General features: G+C 41.7%; 1 protein-coding gene across 5 annotated transcripts in view; it reads left to right on the forward strand.

Annotated features, from left to right (window-relative positions):
* sgg (shaggy) overlaps positions 1-21,803 on the forward strand; it is a 62,111-nt gene that overhangs the window by 8,802 nt on the left and 31,506 nt on the right. Inside the window, exon 1 of one of the 5 annotated variants that reach the window (XM_015170922.3) lies at positions 2,445-3,161. The exons of 3 other annotated variants lie outside the window; for them this stretch is intronic. In XM_015170922.3, coding sequence (XP_015026408.1) covers positions 3,131-3,161 — 31 coding nt within the window. In that variant the 5' untranslated portion in view covers positions 2,445-3,130. Of the gene's footprint in view, positions 1-2,444; positions 3,162-6,475; positions 6,627-21,803 lie in introns of those variants that run through there. One more of the 5 variants, XM_015170920.3, reaches the window with a different exon arrangement.

Raw genomic sequence — 21,803 nt, forward strand, 5'->3', positions numbered from 1 at the left:
GCTCCCGACTGTAGCCTTTTACTTGTTTAGAGTTGCGTGAAAATAGAATCTCAAAATGGTATCACTAGCAAGTTTTCTTAAGATTTCAGATAAGTCAGAGAACAATAGCTTACGTGATATTCGTATTCTAATCCAATTGGAGATTTTGTTTATTGTGAAGAATCCATTTGGAGATTCTGTTTTTGATTTTCTTTCGTTGTTGATTGCAAGATTTTGGAAGAGACATGTTTGCCAAGTATCTCTAGTCGGTTCTGCTCGACTAGCAGATACCCTCACTTCACTCTGCCCCTCACTGTTAAAACCTGTTAAAACCTCAAAGCCTTTTTAGTTTTAAAAATCAGATTTTGTAGGGTATTTTGTACCCGGCAAGAAAGCTGCAAATAGCTTCTATAATTTTGGAGCTATGTTTCAAAATCGAGTTGGATCGATATCGAAATGAAGCGAGCTATCGACAAACTATCAGAACCTCGTGCCGAGTTGCCTTCAACTGCATTCATATATAACGAAAAACACCTTTTAGCCAATTTCCAAGGGTTCAGGGTTTGCTATGCGTTAAACATTTTAGTACGAAGTCATGATGCCCTACCTCAGGGAAGCAAAGGCTGCTTTAGTTTAAGAGCTGGAAGGAGGATCTAAGCTCAAATACACTTGAAGAAATTCTCCTAAATTCTTCTCCTAAATATTGGCGCTCAGTTTTCATTTTACTCGCAAATATCGTGAAATGTTTCATACGAATGTTTTGCAAATTTACATCAACTTTGTTGAAGGTAAGTTTAGTCAACTTTTTATGCATTCGAATAGAATTGATATAAATTCAAAAGTTTTCTAAACTAGTGTTGGAAATTGGTAACAAAGGTGTTGTAAAACGCGACTATTGACAGTGTTGTAAAACACGATATGCCGCTATATAGTGTGCTTAAACGTTATCTAAATTTGCCCCTTTGAGCTACTGTCGTCTGATCCGTGATAGGGTTTCACTTGAAGATCACAGAGAGGCACGAGAGAGCTTCTTAAAGCTTTTAAGCTGGAGAGAGAGAAAGGAGAGAAAGAGATAGGAATAGGAAGCGTACACTTAAGGTTTAAGAGAGTCATCCGATATCTGCTGCCGTTATTGTAACTTCTCTTCTTCTTCTTGTTTTTGTTTTTGTTTTTTTTTTTTTTGTCGAATCTTGCATTGCTGCATTTCTCCACATGTGTTTCTCATATACATATGTATATTCACAATCACGGCTCGAGTTCAATTTCGAAATGAGTCGCGAATTCTAATCTGTGAAATCGACTGTTTTAGCTATTATCAATGTTTTTTCTATGAAGCACCAACCGACGAGGGTTTCCCAATCAGTTTGATTATGAACATGCATGTTGGGGCTATAGAACAAGGAACTAGCTGCTTCTTTATTTTTCGCCACATATTAGTTAACATTGCCCCACTTCATGTCACGCTTTACAGTATATTGGCATTTATCAGCGGTCCGCTCCACGTGCCCCATTGTGGTCGGCAGCAGAAGGCATTGACTAAGCAAGCCGCTTTTCCTTGTTTCTAATTTAGCTCATCCCCTCCCTTGATCCATAAGCGCGCCCCCAGCAGCTGTCAGAATATTCATTTTTGCAGCGCCAGCGAGTTCAATCGATTTCACACTCACACTAAATATCTCATCCATGCACACACACACACACACACGCACACGCACACACTAATATACATGCACATACACATAGGAGGAGAGCACTCGATTACTCACCACAATCGCTCTCAATTTTGTTCTCTCTCTCTCTCTCTCCAAAACTTGCAAACTTGCTTTGCGGTGCGGCACAGTGGCGCAATGCAGTGGCCGCGCCGGTCACGTAAGCGACCGCGACCCCACTGTACACAAAGGTGATGGCGCGCAGCGACTGCGATGGTCGGGTGCCGCTGTTTTGTCTGTTGCGCTCCCAAAAGTGTCTGTTTTTTTTTTTTTTTTTGTTTCCATCACACAAGCACAATTACACATGAGAATACACGTACACACACAGGCATAAAGCTCGCTTCAGTCGCCATCACCGCTGCCACCGCATGGCGAGTGTGACGCGCATGCTAGCACAGCGAATTCGCACAGATACACACATACACACAAACACTCATATATTCATATACCCATATACACTCACCCTCGACAGTTTCACCTCACACGACCTGCCGCTTTGCTGAGCTCTCTTCGTACCCGCCAGTCGCCTGCCTGCCCGTTGGTCGGTCGTTGTTATGCTCTCACAGAGCGATGTCGCCATCGACTGTTGTTTGGTTTTTCGCCGCAACATTTGCTGCTGCTGCTGCTGCTGCCGCTGTCGCTGTCGCTGCGGCCAATGCATACAGTTGTGTGATGAGTTGAATTGTCGTTGCTCGTGTTTTTTTTCGCTCTGGCTTTCAGTAGCACGAAATTCGTCGAAGTAACGCTGAGAACAACGCAAAAACGCGCGCAACCAACTTCACTTTACTTTTTCACTGTTGTTCGCATTGCCTATTTTTTTTGTTTTTTTTTGTTTTTCTTTTTGTTTAAATATTTTGTGTGCCTGTGTGTGTGTGCGTGTGTCGTGTGTATTTTCTTATTGCGCTGCTTTAACAAAATTGTAAAGAAAAATGTAAAGAAAAATTAAGTGTGCAATGCGCGTGGAAAGTGCCAGCGCCCAAAAAGTGCAATATTTTCCCTCAAATTTCCACTGATTGCATTCTGGTCGACGTTGTTCTCGGTCGTGTGTAGCTAACCGCGCTGTCCCTTGTGTTTGTGTGCATCTAGTTAAACGATAACTGCGCTGTCAGCAGCGACGGCGACGACGCTGGCTTTGAAGTTGGCAGCAGTCGAAATTACTGTTGTTCCTGTTACCTACTGCCCACTGCCCACTGCCACCCCCTGCAAAGAACGTTCTTGAGCTGATGAAAAAGCGCCCATCACCAATACTACAATAACAATCGACTTGAGTAAGAAGGTCAGCAGCGACGTTGACGCATTTGAACGCTTTCTCGCCGCGCTCGCTAAGCTCTCTCTCTCTCTCTCTCTCTCTCGCGCTCTGCAACAAAAAAAGCGCAGCAGTGGCGGCGCTGCACAGCGTTTTTCTCTTTTTTCGCTTCTACTGTTGGCTGCTGAAGGTGACGAGCATGTTGATCAATCGCGGTTCACTGCTTGAAGGTAAAAAAAAACTGTTATCTTTAAGGAATATACAACACTGGAACAATGCTGTAAAAATAATTACTTTTTAATTGTGCCAGTCTCTAACACTCGCTCACACTCACCCACACTCACACACGCACACACACACACACACACACACACACACACACACACACACACACACACACACACACACACACACACACACACACTTGCAACAGCAGAAAGAGAACTTGAGCTATGTACTTTACCTGTTGAAATTGACGCTCTCACGATCAACCCTCTCTCGCTCTCTTGCTCTCTCTCAATACACGTGTTTGAGTGTGCGTGCGCATAGACTCGTCTCTCGCGTAATTTCCTTAACCTGTCGGTCGCTCAATTCGGCGTTTGCCTTTGAGAAGAGAGGTTGCGCGTGCAAAAAAAAAAAAAAAACCAAATTCAATTAATAATTTTCAGCTTTGGATGTGCACATGTGTGCGTGCACGTGTGCATGTATTAATGTAGCAAACGTATACGCTCATAATTAGTGAAAAGACGGTAGCAACAACAGTCAAAGAAAAAGGGAGGAGGAAAGACTAGACAGGTGTTAGCTAAAAATATATAGATAATAATACGGTTTGTGCGAGCAATACAAAGATTCAAAAATTTAAGAATAACTAAAAATTAAAATTGGTTTAATAATTCACATGAAAAGTCGAACAGATGTTCAGACGGAATGTGACATGACTCGATCAATTGAACATACATACTTTATCGGATCGGCAATGCCTCCTTCTGTCTATTACGTACATTTTCACCCACCTTTATGATAGATGTGTAGATACGGATACGGATACGTGCACAGGCGTGCATGCTCTTAACTTTAAAGAGAACGGCGCATACAGAGCAATAACAGATTGAATGTGCACGATATTCATCTGCATTGCATACAAATGTCTTTTAGTATTCTCTCTTAAACCGAAAGCTTTTCTCTTATGTCGTTGTGGTCTCAGAACGTATTCCGATCCCTTTGATTATTCCAGCTAGGCAAGTGCAGCATAGCAAAGCTCTCTCTCTCTCTCTCTCTCTTTCTGGCATTTGGTGCATTCATTTCATTTTAAGATATGAACTTTCAAATGTGCTTACATAAATTTATGTAACTGTATGTGCGTGTGCGTGTGTGTGTGTGTGTGTGTGTGCTTATGCATGTAAGTGAGCATGCGCTTTTTGCACATAGAAAACGCACACACATCTGCATAATTCGCATCGGTTGGGTTGGTGAGGGGCGAGTGGCGAGGGGCGTGCTCTCTTTTCGTGCTCCGTTGGTCTGTTCGATTGGATCATGCGTTTGGCTGCTAGCGGCGGCGTCGCTGCCAGCGCTTGCGTCTTTTGGCGTAAACAAGATAAAGACACACATAGTCAGGCGTACACACAGTGAGGGGGGTGGGGAGGGGGGGTGTCGCATACCGCGTGTTAAGGCAAGCGGCACAATGCAAGGCAAGAATGTTGTTAGCATTTTTCAAATGATCTATCTCTACACAAACTGACAATGGGCATATTTGTATTGGGCATAAACTCAATCAAGTAGATTGAACAGAGCATTGCGCCGGCTGTTACACCCGACTGCAGCCTTGGTAATTGCTCTTTCATAAATATTTAATTAATACCTATTTGTGTATGGGTGTATTTGGTTTTCGTTGCCGCTGGCGACCGGCGACCCCCAAAATGCGTTTGTTTGCTCCAATTGTGATTTTCGGCTCTGCTGCTGCTGCCCAATTGGCTGCAAGCCAAATTCATGCCCTAATTTATGAATCTCTTGTTATTTAAATTTATAAAATTCGACTAAAATTTGCAACAAATGCGAATATCCTGCTGTCATTTGCCAGTTAATACGAATACAAAGTAAATATCAGTTACGCTCCCCAAAAAACGGTCACGTTTCCAAAGAGTATTTACATTCATTGACGGATTTCAATTAGAAAATGTTTAAAGTTTTTTCAGTAACAGATTTTCTCTTTTAAATGTGATCAAATCGTTAAATTCAAAATGTTAAAATGTGCTTAATGTTAAACCATATCGGAAGGCAAAGCAAACAATTAAATAAACGCTAGAAATTCTTGATATGTTCGTAAATTAAAAGAAAAAAAAAAAACTGTTTAGTTGTAAAATTTTTTAGCCAGGCACATAAATGTTTATTTCTTTTTCAAAAATCTGTGAGCAATTCATAAATCCTTTTGGGAGCATCTGTTAGACATTTCTGTTAAGCCAATTCTGTTAAGCAAATTCTGTTAAGCCACTAAGAAAACAACCTTTTCCATTACCTGACTGAATGAAGTTGTGTTCGTATCTTTATGTTCCTCATTTTATAGGACTGCACTTAGACTTTGACTTAGATGAACAACATCTTGCGGGCGTCCTACTATAATAGAAGCTGAATATCAAGTTTGGCGACTCTTAACTTCTTAACTTAAAACCTAAGAGATTTGTTAAAAATTCGAATTGCTTGGAAATTGGAAAAGTGATCAATTATCGGAAGCAGTCTCTTACAGGAGCGGACTTGGCTATAAATGCTGATCAAGAATACGTATATATATATATACTTTATGGGATCGGAGATGCTTCTGTCTTGCCGTTACATACATTTCCAAAAAGCCAATCTACCCTTTTTACTCAATGGGTGCAGGGTATAATAAGCACTCTGAAGTTATATCGTAAATGAGTTAAGGGTTGTAATGTAATGTTAAGTGCAAAATGAGGCAACCCTGCTTAGCGAAATCGATAATTATCGAATTGGCAATTAGGACTTTTGACCATTTATGTATCTGACCTTATAGAAGAATTAGGTGGGGTCTTATATGGAATCCGCTTTAGGATACCTTTTCACAATCGAATGGCATTACAACAAATGAAAAGCTTTTTAATGAAAAGCATTTAAATAGACTTTGGAGCAGATCGTACAAAAACTAAAGTGTCAAATTGAGTTTCCACACAGATTTTACGAAACCCGTGAAACACGTCCTAAATGTGTTTCCAAAATGAGTTTAAAGAAGAAAACAAAAGCACAAAAAAAAAACAGCTTTCGAGCTTTTGAGTCTGCCCATCAGTCAGTCAGTCAGTCAGACATAATATGGATGCTTAAACTAGCTAGTTTGGGCTTGGTTGGGTATGCTGGACTTGCCTAGAAGCATGCTAAATTTTTCTTGTCAAAATTTTCCAGTATCTAGTTCTTTCCTATCGTCAAGTAAACTAAACTTAACATAGTGGGGGGCGCTTGGGCTAAATTTACAACAACATTTCGGTATATCTTTGAATATAGTTTAAAATAAGTTTAAATACTAAAAGCCACCAAAACGGCCACCAATCGGGCGGTGAAGCTGAAGGGCGCCGCCCGCGAGGGTGGCGCCACCAAGCTCGGCAATCAAAGCTCCGCCAAGCAGCAAGCCGGCATTGGAATTAGCAGGCACAACTCCGCCAAGAATTATGACAAGCATTTTGTGCAAGCTGGTTAGTCTAGTCTAACATAACCTCAATTTCCGATATATGCGCAGTACAGTCTCCATAATAAAACTATCGAACTCTCCAAATGCAAAACTAATTCCATTATTTTCTCTTTCTTTCCAGGTAAGTTGACTAGTAATAACCGTTTTGTCGATAAATTCCAAATAGTTTTCAATAAATGTGGGTAAGCGAGCAAACTTGGAACATACATACATACCTAGATAACATAGATAACTCTGGCAGAGAGAGAGAGAGAGAGAGAGAGAGAGAGAGAGAGAGTGAGAGAGCGAGAGAGAGTGTGTGCAAATAACGGCACATTAAGCTCTGTTTATAACGCAAAACATCTTTGATGTAATTTATCGAATATATGATATCAAGCTGTTGCGTTCGATAAATCGTTTTACGAACTATCGAAATGTCGTAAATTTGAGTGCAAAAGAAACACAAACAAAAACAAAAGCAAATCAGTTCAAATGTTGGCGCAATTGCTTCACTTTTTTTTGTTTTCGATGTCACATACTTTTAGGCGCCACGCGAATATTTGCCCTACTGCCGCATCTCTTGGTTATCATTGATTTCTTGCACTGCAAGCGAGTCCTTGACATTGTTTTGGGGTCTATTTACATACATACATACATATGTACATATGTCACGCGCAGGAGCGTCACGTATTACTTTAACAGAAGCCAACAGCTCGACGTCATCTAATCAAATGCAACACGAGCGGGGCCGCAAGTAAACCGTCACACACTCTCTCACGCTTACAGAGTCACATGCACACTCACACACACGCACACGCACACGCACACATGCAAAGAGGCTGCCAAAGCAGCAACATCAACAGCGCTGCTGCCGGCTGATGGCCGCCACCTAACAAGAATTTCTAGAGCTCTCTATTTCTCTTTGGCTGGCTCTCTCTCGCTCTCTCACTTGCTGTGGTGCGCCTACTCTCTTGGCTTGGCGCTATGCGTTGTGTTTGGGATCAACTTGCGGTTCTTCACAACGTTCAATGCTCCAGGGCAAAACACAAGCTAAAAAAGAAAATGTGAATTAAACATACGCACAAACGCACATATATATATATATATGTATATGTATGTATGTGTGCATGTTGGTATATTGGTATATTGGTGACGTTGGCTGCGCTGCCGACGACGCTGTCGCCGTCGTAGCTGCGTTTTGCCGCAACCGTCGCCACCGTCTGGCTACAAGCGGCAACGTTTTTAGTTCACTCGCGTTGAATCTACCGAACAGGCGTATACGTATTTTCGTCTCGTGTGTGTCTTCGTCATTTTCGTCGTATTCGTCGTTTTCGTCTTTGCCCAATTCGCTTCGTTACGTCTACGTCTCTTGTCTCTGTCGTACCAACGACCGCAAGGCGGTCCGCAAAGCGCGCAAATCGTAAAAATACATGCATGAAAGCAACGAAACACAGTGAGAAAATAAAACGAAAAAATTATACTTAAAGTGAAACAGTAACGTTTTTTTTTTTCTATCGCGTAAATTATCACACACACACACACATACACTATTTCTTTTATATATTTTTTTTCAAGTTAATAATGTTTGTGTAGTGCAGTGTAATAAATTTATAACATAATTAACGAAAAACAGCACAGATTGGCAACAACAACAACAACAAAGTATACACAAATGTATACAATTTGCATATGCCAAATTTGAATTGGGAACAAATTTTCGATAACATGCTGATTAATTTTTTTTTTTTTGCATTGAAACTAATTCCTTAGCTAATTTCTGCGAATGTTCAATAAAACTCCACTCCAATCGTGCGTGTATGTGTTTGTATATATGTGTGTGTGTGTGTGTGTGTGTGCTGCATTTCTATATACATATATAATTTATATTCTGTGTTTAGTTTTTGTGTATATATGTATGTATGTAGTTAGTTGAAATTTAGGCAAAAGCAAAAGTAGTTGTCTATTGGTAAAGCTTTTTACCTGCGGAGCGATGTGTGTGTGTGTGTATGTGTGTGTGTGTGGGGGTGGGTGAAATGGAGGATAGTTCGTGAATGAACCAGCCGTCACAATCGAATTCAACTGCAATGCCGCCTACTGCTCCCCCCCTCCTCCTCTTTTGACTTGCCTTGGCCCGTTTGTCCAGCGGTCCGAAAAAAAATTCATCAATGGAAAAGTTTGCAATATCGGATTCTCTCTCTCGCTCGCACGCCACGCAACAAGTGAGCAAAAAGTTAGCGTCAGCGTCAGCGTCTTGCTGTTTTCGCCTTCTTCGTGCTGCCTGCTTGACATCCAGGCGCAGCAGCAACGGCGGGCGGCAGCGGCAGCGGCAACGCGTCTTCAAACCAGTTTCGTTTCACATTGCCGTTGTTGTTGTTGCTGCTTTTGGTCTTTATACTTGTACTTGTAGTTGTAATTGTTGCCGCCGCCGCGCCTGCGCGCTAATTGGGTGGCTTTTGCTAGCGCGTCAATCGTTGAAGTGCTCTGCCCCTCTTCCTTTCTTTCTCTCTCTCTCTCTCTCTCTCTCTCGCTCTCTCTCTCTCTCTATTTAGAGACTGATCTGTTCTGTTCTGTTATGCTGCAGCATTGCTGTGCGTTTGCCTATTGGCAAAAGAACTGATTTGGGTGAGGGGAATGTGGAGGGCTTATTGGGCACAGTGGTGCATGCAATTTCTTATTGGCGACAATGCTGAAATACACACACACACGCACACACACACACACACACACACACACACACACACACACACACACACACACACACACACATACGCACACACACACACACACACACACACACACACGCACACAAGCTGAGACAGTCAGTCAGACAGGCATGCGCATGCCTTGGGCCAAAAGTGAATTATTCATGTTGTTGCTGTCGCGTTGCCAGTGGAAAATTCCCAAAAAAAATTCGCATGAACTGGGGCCCCCATCGTGGTGCCGGCATAGCGGCTGCCGGCCGTGCCCCTACCCAGCACTGCCAGCAGCAGGCATCGAGCAGAAGTTAAGTCAGTCGACGTCTTTTTCTTTTTTTTGTTGTTGCTGCTGCTTTTACGCGCTCTTTCGCTTCACTTTTTGTTTTATAAAAATAGCACAGACGAATAAATGTTTGCACACAACAACAACAGCAACAACAACAACAACAACAACAACTGCCTCTGCAGCTATTTTTATATCTTTGCTTTTTGTGTTGCTTTTTATGTTTCAAATATATCAAATTGTTTGCATTACGTTTGCTTTGGGTACGAACGCGATCGCGTGTCCCGTTTACTTTCGCGACACGAGCACGCACGACTCAACACGAGCTTTAATCTGGCTACAAACATAAACATTTTAATTAAATATGAATAGAAAAGCTCACAATGCACTAAAAATAAAAATAATCACTTAACAAAAAGATTGTTTTCTATTTGCATTTTTAGGCAGTCAATTGCACTGAAACATTCACATACGGAATTGTTGTTCGGCTTGCGATATTCTGACACGCGCTCATCTCTAGTATGAACTGATCTCCCGCTCTCGCTCTTTGCGTTGCATTCCGTTCTTTCGCTCTCTCTGGCTGCGTACACCCACGCGGTAATTGTGCCAATGGTTCAAGGCAACAGCCGATCGGTAAAAAAAAAAAAAATAAAATGTAAAGCTTGCTGTGTATGGTCGACTGTGCCTTCGGCTGCGCACGCTCTTTGCTCTCCCGTGGACCTTTTGTGAGAGCCGAACATAATTGCATGCACATGCGTCAACGCACGCACTCTCTCTCTCTCTCTCTTCCGCGCAAATGCAATTGTCGCTGCTGAGCGACTGTGGCGTAAGATGTGCTCGCCACGTTTCGTTTCCCACGCGTTCCGCGTTATGTGCTTAGTGTATCTTGCCTGCCCTGAGCGTCCTTTTGCCCGTACGCTGTTTATAAATATTTTCACCTTCATATGTATGTATGTATGTATGTATGCGTGTGCATGTGCATGTATATGAACACAAACATGCATTCTTGCTGTATTTATGGCATAATGACGCTAATGATGACGCCCATAAGCGAACGGCTTTCATGTTGTTGTGATTTCTCACGCCCATTTCGGGAGCTGCGCATTTTTCAAACCAGAAACCAGAAACGTTCGTTTCCGATCGAAAAACATGCGAACAAATAAATAACCAAAGCGGTCAGTAGCTTAAAACGGTCACAACAAGTGCAATGTCGCCGAACAAAAGCAAAAAGCACACGTTTCGCTCTGACGTTGGCCACTGTGACTGTGACTGTGACTGCGGCAGTGACTGCAACTGCGACTGCATTTGACAGTGAGCGGGGGTTTTTGGCTTTTTAACGACATTTTCCGGCGTATGTTGACGTCTTTGTCATCAGTCTCGTCCCCTCCATCATTTACAATAAAGGAATGTGCTGAATGGCACATTTATCATTGTCGAGCACGCGCGCAGTTCCATTCCATGTGTTCCCCATGCATTGCTGTGCATTCCATTGTTTGTTGTTACCATTTCATTTTCATTTTGAAACATACCCTGTAATGTGTGTAACAGGCAGAAGGAGGCATACCTGTTGTACTCAACGAATAATAATAGCAACAATTTGCATATTTCAATCGAATTTATGGTCCAATGCATTTTCAACTGGTTTGCCACACGATCTAAAGATGGGTATTTTGCATTTTGCATGGGCGTTCAAATAGTTTAAGTTGTGTTTCATTACATTTGTTATTGAATTACTGATTGATGAAATGTTAAACGATAGGAGGGTTGTGGGCGGAATGGTTGGCAGCGGGGGCACGCGCAGCGTTGCAATCGAATATTTTATTTGTATTTATGGGAATTTCAACATTTATTTATGCGAGAATGTGAAAAATGTTATTCAACCCTGTGAAAGAATGCGTGAAAAGCACTTTCCCATTTTCCCATTGAATCTTTCTTTATGCATAAAAGTATCGATATGCATATAAAATGAACATTATTATGCACATTTGTGAATTAACATAAACAAATTGTATATACTTAACTTATATTTAACCTTTTGCGGTTTATTAGACACAAACTAAATGCCAGGGCTCATTAATGTCATGCGATATGTCGATTATGTCTATTCGATATATGCGCTATTTAAGTTTCCTATCGGCTTTTATTGTTGGCTTTGGCTTTGACTTGCGGTTCTTGTGTTGCTGTTGTTGTTGTTCTCGCTTCTAAGCTTGAGGTCGAACTGGCAATGGGTGCCTGGTATTGGAGAGAATCAACTGTCCAATCGCAAGCCCTCTTTATTATCGCACCTGCCTTGAAGTTAAGCTTGTCCGGTTTGGTGTTTGGCGCCTCGGGCAAGCCATCGAACCAAAAATATTAAACAATTGATACGAAAATAGATGAGTTATCCATTTTTATTACACCTACCGCACCCAATTATCGCCTGTCTGGTCTATTTTTAAAACGTACATTTATTTGCGTTACGGCCCCATATAAAAGGGGCTGTGGTAAGATTGGCTCTAATATGCGACGCGTGCAACTTTGTCACATGATCGATCTTTGAGCCAAACGCTGCGACGATTCCACAGATCTAAAACTTTCCAGTCTGCTGCACAGATCAATGGCAAATCGAGCAGAACGCAATACGCGAAATGAAACGTTGGTACAATAAAGGGGGAGGGGGGGGTACGAGGCATTCACAATAAAATACTTGCAAATATCTTGGCCAAGCTGTCGCCCGCTTTCCGCTAACTTCCCCCCTAGTCCCAAAACGATGCCAATTAGCGAGTGGCCTATCGAAATTAGCACATCTCTAATGGCTGCTGCTGTCGTTGTCGCTATCTCCGTCTCCTTCGCACTTGTGCGCCCGAGTGATTCGGCTTGCAAATTGAATTAGCACGGCACGCGAAAGAATACAAGTTCTGGTACGTAGAGAGAGAGAGAGAGAGAGAGAGCGAGCGAGGGAGAGGGAGAAGAATTCGCTGTTAACATGTTGTAATGCGATGCAAACAGTCTCACGAAACATAAGCTACTCTGATGTTTGCTAACGGAATTGAAACACATACGCAACTTGCGTCATTTAACAGTGCGATTTGCAGCGCTTGTGTCAATATTGACAATTGATTAACTCCCATTTAAAGAAGGACTTGGCATTAAAATTTTCCAACGTTTGCTTAGTTTCGTTTGTTGAACTCTTCCTGCCGTCGCCTTCGCCCGTTTAGCACTTTGTTATTGATATGAGAAACGAAAAAAAAAATAATAAACAATGTAAACAACATATTTTCCGCCGATCTTCGAATTGTTTGCCTTGCTTAATCTGTGATATTGCGAATAATGCGGTCCCACGACAAATCTCAAATACAGCTCAAGCTCAATTATTTATCCTACCAATTAGCAGCTGCCACTTTGCGCGTCTCTCTTAATAAATGTCAGCGTGTCACGTGCTGCTTTCACGCACTATAAACTGAAGAGACAACCACCCATACAGCCGTACTATATGCTATAATGGGTTGAGCATAAAGAGAGGGGGAGGGGGAGTGGGTGGATTGTGTAGCGATTCAGTTAGAGAGTGGTTCTAGTAGCTATCTTATCTTATGCAAGAAGCCAATTGGAACGAAACTGTCAAGTGTTAACATTTGTTAAGACCTGCTGTAAATCTTGTTGGACATGTTAAATTATTGCATCTTTTAAGTGGAATGTTAAACGATTTGCCAGAGTGTGTTACTGAGAAGAACTGTTAATGTTATGTTAAATGGTCTGTTGTGGTTTTTCATGCTATGTTAGAGATGTGTAGCATTGCATTAGTCAAATTCAAAATAGTCGATTAGTTAATCACTATGAAATCGTATCACCAGTACCAGTTGACTTCCAGTTTCTAAGTCCATAAAGTGTTATAGGTTGATTTAGATGGCGCACATACGAATAGACTAGCAGACGGACATTACATGAATACCGTACCCTTTTTACATAGTGAACAGATTAATACACATGACAAAACGAACATTCATTTTCATCGTGACCTTATCAACGGCACACAGCAACTGAGACACCCATACGTATGTATGTATATGCAAACATATATGTGTACATGAATGCATGCACACATACATACATGCATATGCATATTTAAACACGAACGCGCAGCCAAGCAAAATAATCTGGTTGCCTTCCTTCCAACAACGACATTGTCGTCGTCATAGCAAGCGTCTTATCAGCACTACGAGTGAGCTCCTCTCGTTTGCTCACTCGCTCTTCCCTAAGGCTTCGCTGTGCGTGTGTATTGACCTCTGTAACAGAGACGCTGGCGCTGACGCTAGCTTCTTGTTGGAACTTTAAGGAATGTTAAACTTTAAAGCTGACTACGTTGTCGCAGGCAGCGTTGCCGGTTGACGTAAATGCTGCTACGCATTGCGTCAGCTGGCAGCCCCAATAACACAGAAGAGAGCGCGCGAGGGTATGACGCCGAGCTGTGACGAAGTTAAGAGTGTACGCACAGAGAGCGGGAGGCTTGTGGAGAGCAGCCTCAGTGTCGGCATTTTGTCTTGTTGGGGGTTTTTTCGTTATGTGTGCTGAGTGTGTGTTGTTTTTTTTTTTTTTCTGTTATTTTAGTTTCGTTTTGTTTTTTTTTTTTTTTTTTTTTTTGGGGCGCGCTGCTGATGACGCATGGCCCAGTCATTCACGCACTCCGGGGAAGTGTGATGGAAACGGGAAAGGCTGCGGGTCTGGGTAGACTCCCGCGCGCAGCTCTTTTGGGTGGGCGTTGAAGCGAACAAACGATAAGAAAGTATGCTTATGCGTAATAGATAAATCAATTAACATTTGTTATCTGATCGATGCCGCAGCTCTCTTGCACTTCTGCTCTCACCGTTACTTTGCTCAATTGGTGCTGTTAACTGCTGTTTCATTGCCACACGCGCAGATCTAACACCTACATACATATCCATCTATGCAAGTGCATGTGTGTGCGTGTGCGTGTGAGTGTGTGTGTGCCTTCGAATTGGCTGATGCAATTAATAACTCAGCTTGCGAGCGCGCAAATTCATCAATGCGTATTTAGCTCAGCAGCCGCGGGAAAGGCCAAAACATAAATTTCAGATGGTGCTTTTGCTTTTGTTGTTATACCCTGCATTAATTGAAAATGGCTAAATAGGGTATTATGGTTTTCTTTAACTCTTTGGCAGAACGCTACACCTGCACATACATATATCTCTCCGAATCTATTGGAACCTATATACTATAACTATAACTAAATATAACTGGAGCTGAGTCGGTCTTTCTCTTGGGCCCAGTCTTTGGGTATTTGCACACATTTGGTTGACATATTTATACGCTAAAAAATAGCATAGCATAGGGAACGAAGTTGGAATGTTCATAGGTATTTAGGGTATTTGCTAGTTGGTCACGCCCGAGCTAGTCGTATTTGGTTGATCCCGTCATAAAGGGGGTTGGGGTGTGGGTCGCATGTTTTTTTGTTTTCTTGTTTTTAGCAAACTAAGCTACATATATCAGGTTCAACACACATTTTCAGCTCTGTGAATGAATCACAAGCGCCGTCGATTGACGTAAGAAGTTCACATTTTGACTGTCTTTTGTTGTTGCAGGGGATTCTTGGTATTTCGTTTTGCCAATAAGCCAGCTGGTGTTAGGCGGCCTTGCCCGGACCAAAGGTTTTCTTATTAACGCTTATTAGACTGCTTGAATTTCATTTGTTGAAAGCAAAAAAGAAAAAAAAATAAACAGCAACAACAAACGAATGCACTTGGTAGAAGAATTGTTGAATTGCCTGTCTGTGACAGGCTGTTCCCATTGAAAATCGAGTTTATTTCGAATGATCGATAACTTGTACGCAAACAATTGAAACAAATCGATATCGAATTGCTGTTAAGCATATAGATCTAATAGGTTGTAAGAGCTAGAGTACAAATTTGAGAGCACTTAGGGTATTTTCTAGTCAAGCACTCGCGACCAGAGCACTCTTGTGTGTGTGTGTGTGTGTGTGTGTGTGTGTGTGTGTGCGTGCGTTAATTTTGTGGGCGTGTTGTCGCTGAGTCATGCGCAACAATTTCGTTGCTGGACCCCCAAACTTATGCATGTAAATCGATTGGGCATTCAGCTTGGGGCCTCGACGTCGAAGACTGTCTCGAATGTGTCGCCACATAAATGCCTGCATATGAATTACTCAACTATGCTATTACACTCACAGATAGTCTAGTCGTCTTTATTGCAATGCCAGATAGTTATCTATCCATCTACAGCTACTGTTGTCGCTGTTTACAGCTGTCGTCGGTGGTTTTGTTTACGGTTATCTGTCTTTGTCTTTGCCAATCAGGCAAAATAACAATAGCATTAATGTGCACAGAGGGCGATGAAGCAACAGCCAACAGCGAAACGGAAGAGAAAGAAGCCGAAGAAGAGGAACAACAACAGCAAATCAGGTTGCAGTCGATTGCAGTCGACAACAGGTGCGCGCGGCCGTGTCCCGTAAATCGAAGCGCAACTTCTGGCGCCTTCATAAAAAATATACCCTAAGCCGAAGCCAAATGAAGTATATTGACATGTGGGCAACAAATATGTAGCTAGTTGTTTTTGTTTTTTTTTTTTTGGCTAACTGAATACAGATACAATCTAGGATAGGATCACGTAGCTGTCAGAATGTGAGTTCGTGTACTTATCTGGACGAGCGTATGTAATTGCTATATGGCTGCCATATAGATAGGGAAGGCGATTCGGCTGGGCTAGTTTTCACAGTTACCTGCAACACCGAAAAGTACTTAAGCACCAAATGCGATAGGGAAACTGGCATTAAACAGTGGCTGGCCCCACGATTATTATTATTATTTTATATTTTTTTTTGATTGTTGTTGATTAATTAAGCAATTTTGCAATTGCGCTTAGATAAGATTGTGTGTGTGTGTGTGTGTGTGTGTTTTGTTGTTGTTGTTTTGGTAAAAAACAAACCTTCAAATTGATTGGCCACGATTATGCTGTCTGAGAACGGTGGAATTGGAACGGGCATGTAAATGGCAAATGCGAAACGCTGCACTTGCTACCAACTAATCCATCAATTGACATTCATCGGTATAGAAATAGCTTCAAGGTAATTGAATTAGTTATCGAGCTCTTCTTCTTGCTCTTCTTCTTCTACTTCTTCTTTGCCTTTATATCAATTAGGTTCGCGTTGTTTTTGCCACTTCATTTTATTGGCTTGTGTGTTTCCATTGCATTCACTTTCACCAGGCCAACCTTGAATTTAATTAAGTTCAAATGGTTAACATATAAAGTGCATATTGAATTTCAAGTACAAAATCAGTGTTTTTTTTTTTTTTTTTTTTTTTGTTGCTGGCATTTTCACCTGTCTAATTTCAGGTGTTCCGCTGCCATTTCGTTTCATTTCATATTTAGTTTTTCGAGGCTTTCAAATGAGTTTTAATTGTTGATACGATAAAGTAAAGTTAAAAAGTTTATTTTGTGTACATTAGGTTCCATTCATTTGATTTGTATTTTTTAGCCCTTGACTTTCTATTAGTTGCTATGCAATTTGTTCCAATGCCATTTGGTTGCATTCCATCGTGTTGCGCTTTGAACAGTTATCGTTCGTTTCGTTTAATCGTTCCCCCCTCGTTCCAATGCCATTTTGTAGTATGGGGACAGGCTAGTACTATTTCAAATAGCATTGTCATTAAATTGGGTTAAATAATTAAAATAATTGACAAATACAAACATTATATGCACATTAATAAATATATATACATATTTATATGTGTGTAGCACAATAGAGTTTCAACTGAAACTTATCGCATTTCGAATGTCTAAGACGCAGTTTCCACAGCTGCTGCTGCTGCTGCTGCTGCTGCTGCTGCTGCTTCTTCCTTTTGTCGTTCTTGTTGCTATTTGGAACATAACAACGTTTTACTTATACACAGAGATTGATTGACAGACGGACTAACTGACTGACTGAGTGTAGCCCACTAATCGCATGTTTGGCTTTTTAGATCAGCACCTCTGGCGCCGCCGCAGCTGCTTCTGCCTCTATCCAAAGCAGTCATCACCCACTCAAAGAGCCATTTACCTAGTGCCATCGGGTACTCATGCACTTCTAGAGTGAAACACTTAAGTCTCAAATATATGGATGGCTACACATTCTACATATTTGTGTATGTATGTCTGCCTGCATATGTTGTTCTGCTCGGCCAGCCCGGCACAAGTCGAGATGCCAACTGCGCGTCAATTGCTGAGAATAACTGAGAAGCCGGCGTCTGGCGTCTGCGGATTGTGGTGTTCGCTTCTGGCAACATCTTGGACTCTTCACTCGGTTTTGCTTTGCTTTGTCACATTATTGTGTCAACTCATTGTGTCTTTATCGATTTGCGTTCCACATACGTTCACATATAAAATATATGCCTGCCTGTATATACAGCTAGGGTCATATAAATAGCACAAGACAATGCAATTATTTTGTGTTTAACCTTGCTCAAGTTTTCGCCTGCGATTAGTTGGCATATTAATGCTTACTGCACAGACCTGTGTTAGATTTCCCAATTGAGCAGAACCGAGATGCTTCACAACGGAGCATTAGGCATGAAGAGATGGTCCAGTTTAAAGCTGATCGATAATAATTTCTATTCTAAATGGAATACAGAGTATTAAATCATCTAGATTATTCGAAAACTTTTTATTACTTTTGAGTACTTTCATGTTTTGTAAGATAATTCACATTTTTATCATCAGCTTTGATTTTCTGTTCAAATTGCTGAAACCTTACTCAATATTCGAACTCAAAGAGGTGTCTAGACGCGCGCGTGTGTGTGTGTGTGTGTGTGTGTGTGTGTGTGTATCTTCATATATATGTATGTTTCTGTGTGGTATATGACTGGCTTATCAACAGAGTTTGCATGCAACAACATATAAAGCGACGCATGTTGTTGCCCTGCCCTGATTATCGAAGTGTCTAGTCAACTCTGGTTTGGTCCGGTTTGCTGTGCTGTTAAAACCAATTACTTAGCACAAAGCTATCAAATATCCTTTGTGTCCATGTCCATGCGTTGCCTTTGTGTTTCGAGCTGCCCTGAATTGGCATCCAATCCGTTTGTGTTTCGACGGTAACTCCGCTAGCTAACAATAAAAATCGGGCTGCCTAACATATTAGTAAGCATATCATCTGCCGCATGTCTATGACGCCAAACCACGCCCACTTTCCTTACCATCTTCGAGAGGTCTCTATTCCAATTTGTTTGCATCTGATGAATCGGACTGCAGTTTCTTCAAATTTAGAAATAAATATATTGCTGATTGGAAGATGTGCCACAAAAAAAAAAAAAAACGGATCTGTCTAGAGTAAATCTCCTGGTTGTCGATCACTTTCCTTCAGTTTTTTTTTTCACTGGGGGGTCAAGGCCGCATTGATCATGGTTCGACTAATGCAGTACTTAAACCAGCTATGTATATAGTCGGGTCTGTTCTGGTCTGGTCTGTGCAGTATTGTAAAAATAGCTCAGCGAACGCGTATGTTACGCACAGCACCGAAGCGCCATCTGCTGGGCAAACTTGGAAGTCGTGCGAGAGCGAGAAACAATGGAAAGTAAAAGGTGCTAATATTGCAACAAAACAATATAAAATAAAAGTACAGTGGAGAAGAGCGCATAAGAGGAAGCAAGTAAAAGTACAAAAAAAGAAAAAAAAACCAAATGGCAAGAAATATTTGCATTTCATTTGTGAAACAACAATTGGAAGCACACGAGAACGCCTCAAGAGATTTTAGTCGTATTAATGGTTCGGGGTCTTCAAGTATTTGCCAAAGACTCGAAAATAACAAGAAGAAGCAGCTGAGGAAGAGGCAAACGAACGAAGCTGGGGGCGGGCAGGCCAGGGCAGGGCAGGGGCATGGACTGTCGAATGTAAACTTCCGTTATCGTACATTTTACTCGTATCGCCTAATGACCGAATAAAGACAATAATAATAATAATAATAATAATAATAATCAACAATAAGAACAAGAGCTGTCAATATCAATAATTGCAGCTGAAGGGGGCGTGTCGGGTATTTAATGGCAATTACCCATTGACAGGGCGATCGCCACACCTGAGCACCTGCTGAACTGACCAGCTAATTGGACTTTCTAGCAGTGTGACCGTATAGAGATAATAACACGCACCAGAACACAAACTGGTTGTCAAACCAGACCTGCTGCGCCAGAATCAATCAAACGAACTAACCCTAAAGTGGGGGGGGAGGTGTGCTAGAGGACTGTACTAAAAAGTTGCTACTGATTCATCATATCTATATCTATATAGACATATATATATATATATGCATATATAATATGGCATTACGCGGCAACTTACTTACGTCTGCATTCAGTTAGCACTTATATAAGCCATATCTTGGCTTATGTGTGCGACTTTTCTCAAGAATCAATATGCATGGGCGAAATGGGTGAAAGAACAAGAACAACCCCAGCTGTGCACAACCCTTGCCCGATTTCGATTCTATTTTTATACTCGGCAACTACTCCCTCTAGCTCTCCCTCTCTCTCTCGCGCTCTACCTGTGCATATAACAAGTTGTGTGCCCTACACACGGCGATTTAAAAGCTGACGTGCCGTAGAATTATCGACATGCAAGTTCAAGTCCGGCAGAAACAACAAGCCAAGAGTTTAACCTTACCACAGGAGCAGCAACAACAACAACAATGGCTCAACTCATTTGCCATGTAAATTTTAGTAGATTTTTATAGATGGTGTTTGTGTGTGTGTGTGTGTGTGTGTTAGGGGGGGGTTCTGTACCCACCGGCGCTCTCTGTGCACACGTGTAGGTACTTTTGTTCAGGGCAAGAAGAGGAAAGTCGTCATTGCCAACATTGTCGTCGTTGCTTACGTTAATTTATGTTTAATAAATAAAAAGCGATATGGGGTTGACGTCTGCAGTTGAGGGATACCATTGTGTTACGTACTTGTGTTTTGGGTGGGTTAATGGTTCGCTCAATGTCAACTCGATACAAAATGCGCACTTGTTGGGGCACCAACAACACGTTTAACAAAAGAAAATGGTAGAAGAAGAAACATGCGACGTTACACGAAACATTTGGCAATTAACGTCAAATGTCAAATAGTCAGACAGGCCAGCTGGTCAGCTGGTCAGCTGGTCAGGTGGTCAGGTGGTCAAGTGGTCTGGGAAAAAGCTCGTCCAAAAAATGATCTGGAGCACCAGCTCTAGCGGAGAAAGTTGGAATTTAACCAGTTTCTAACTGTGATAAATATGACCTTTAATAGTTGAGCGAGAAAGGCGAGCAGCGATACGTAGTGAACTCAATTATTGAACTAAAGTTATTGTTTTAATCAATATAAGGTTGAATCTATTGTGTAAGCAGTTAGCAAAGAGAAAAGTTGTCTTCGATTTTAACTGGAAAACCGAACGGCTTTGTGCGTATTTCAAATGTCATTTGAGCATATTTGCTTACATAAGCATACAAACTGTATATCACCTATCACCCTTTGGCCTGTACCCCAGACTTTGTTTGTTTTTAAGGTTATGACAATATAACATAGGCGCGCATGTTCTCCATATTTTGATGGTTCGGATGTTTCGTTTTATTCCACTTCGTTTCGTACACTCCTCTAATTTGCGCTAATGCGCCATTGACCAAGCCAAGTCTAAGGCGGGGGCTTCGCCCACTTGCTGTGTACACTGTTCGCTGTCCTTTGTCCAGTGTCCTTTGTCCAGTGTCCTTTGTCAACAGTTTTTGCGTGCTAAGCCCCAGTTCAGTTCATTGGAAATGGACACAATCCAAGAACAACAACAACAACAACAACAACAACAAGTTGCCGCCATCACGAAGGCAACTCGAAAATTTTCCACTGTTTGCACTTGAGCAACAACGAGCAACTAAAAATTGCCTTATGGCAATACCTTTTGTTATTGCTACCGTTGTTGCTTTTGTTGTTCTTATAATCGAGTGTGTTTTTTTTTTTGTTTTTTTTTTTTTTACTATATGTACATATTTAATAAGTTCAACCCCAAACCCCATCGCCCGTTAAGAGCCTAATCGCGCTTAGCCTTCCCGCCCGTGTTTACTGTGCGCTGTTCCATTTCCCATTTGTTTTTCGCCTGCTCCGATTCTGCTCACCCAGTCGCCCGTTCGCCCAGTCACCCAGTCGCCACTCTGTTTGATTTAACACCTCCGCTTTACACTTCTGATAAATTTCGTACGCTGCAATTGCAAATTATCACAGTTAGACGCAAGTAGAAGCGA

This window comes from Drosophila virilis, chromosome X, assembly GCF_030788295.1.
Source record: "Drosophila virilis strain 15010-1051.87 chromosome X, Dvir_AGI_RSII-ME, whole genome shotgun sequence".
NCBI classification, from domain to species: Eukaryota; Metazoa; Arthropoda; class Insecta; order Diptera; family Drosophilidae; genus Drosophila; species Drosophila virilis.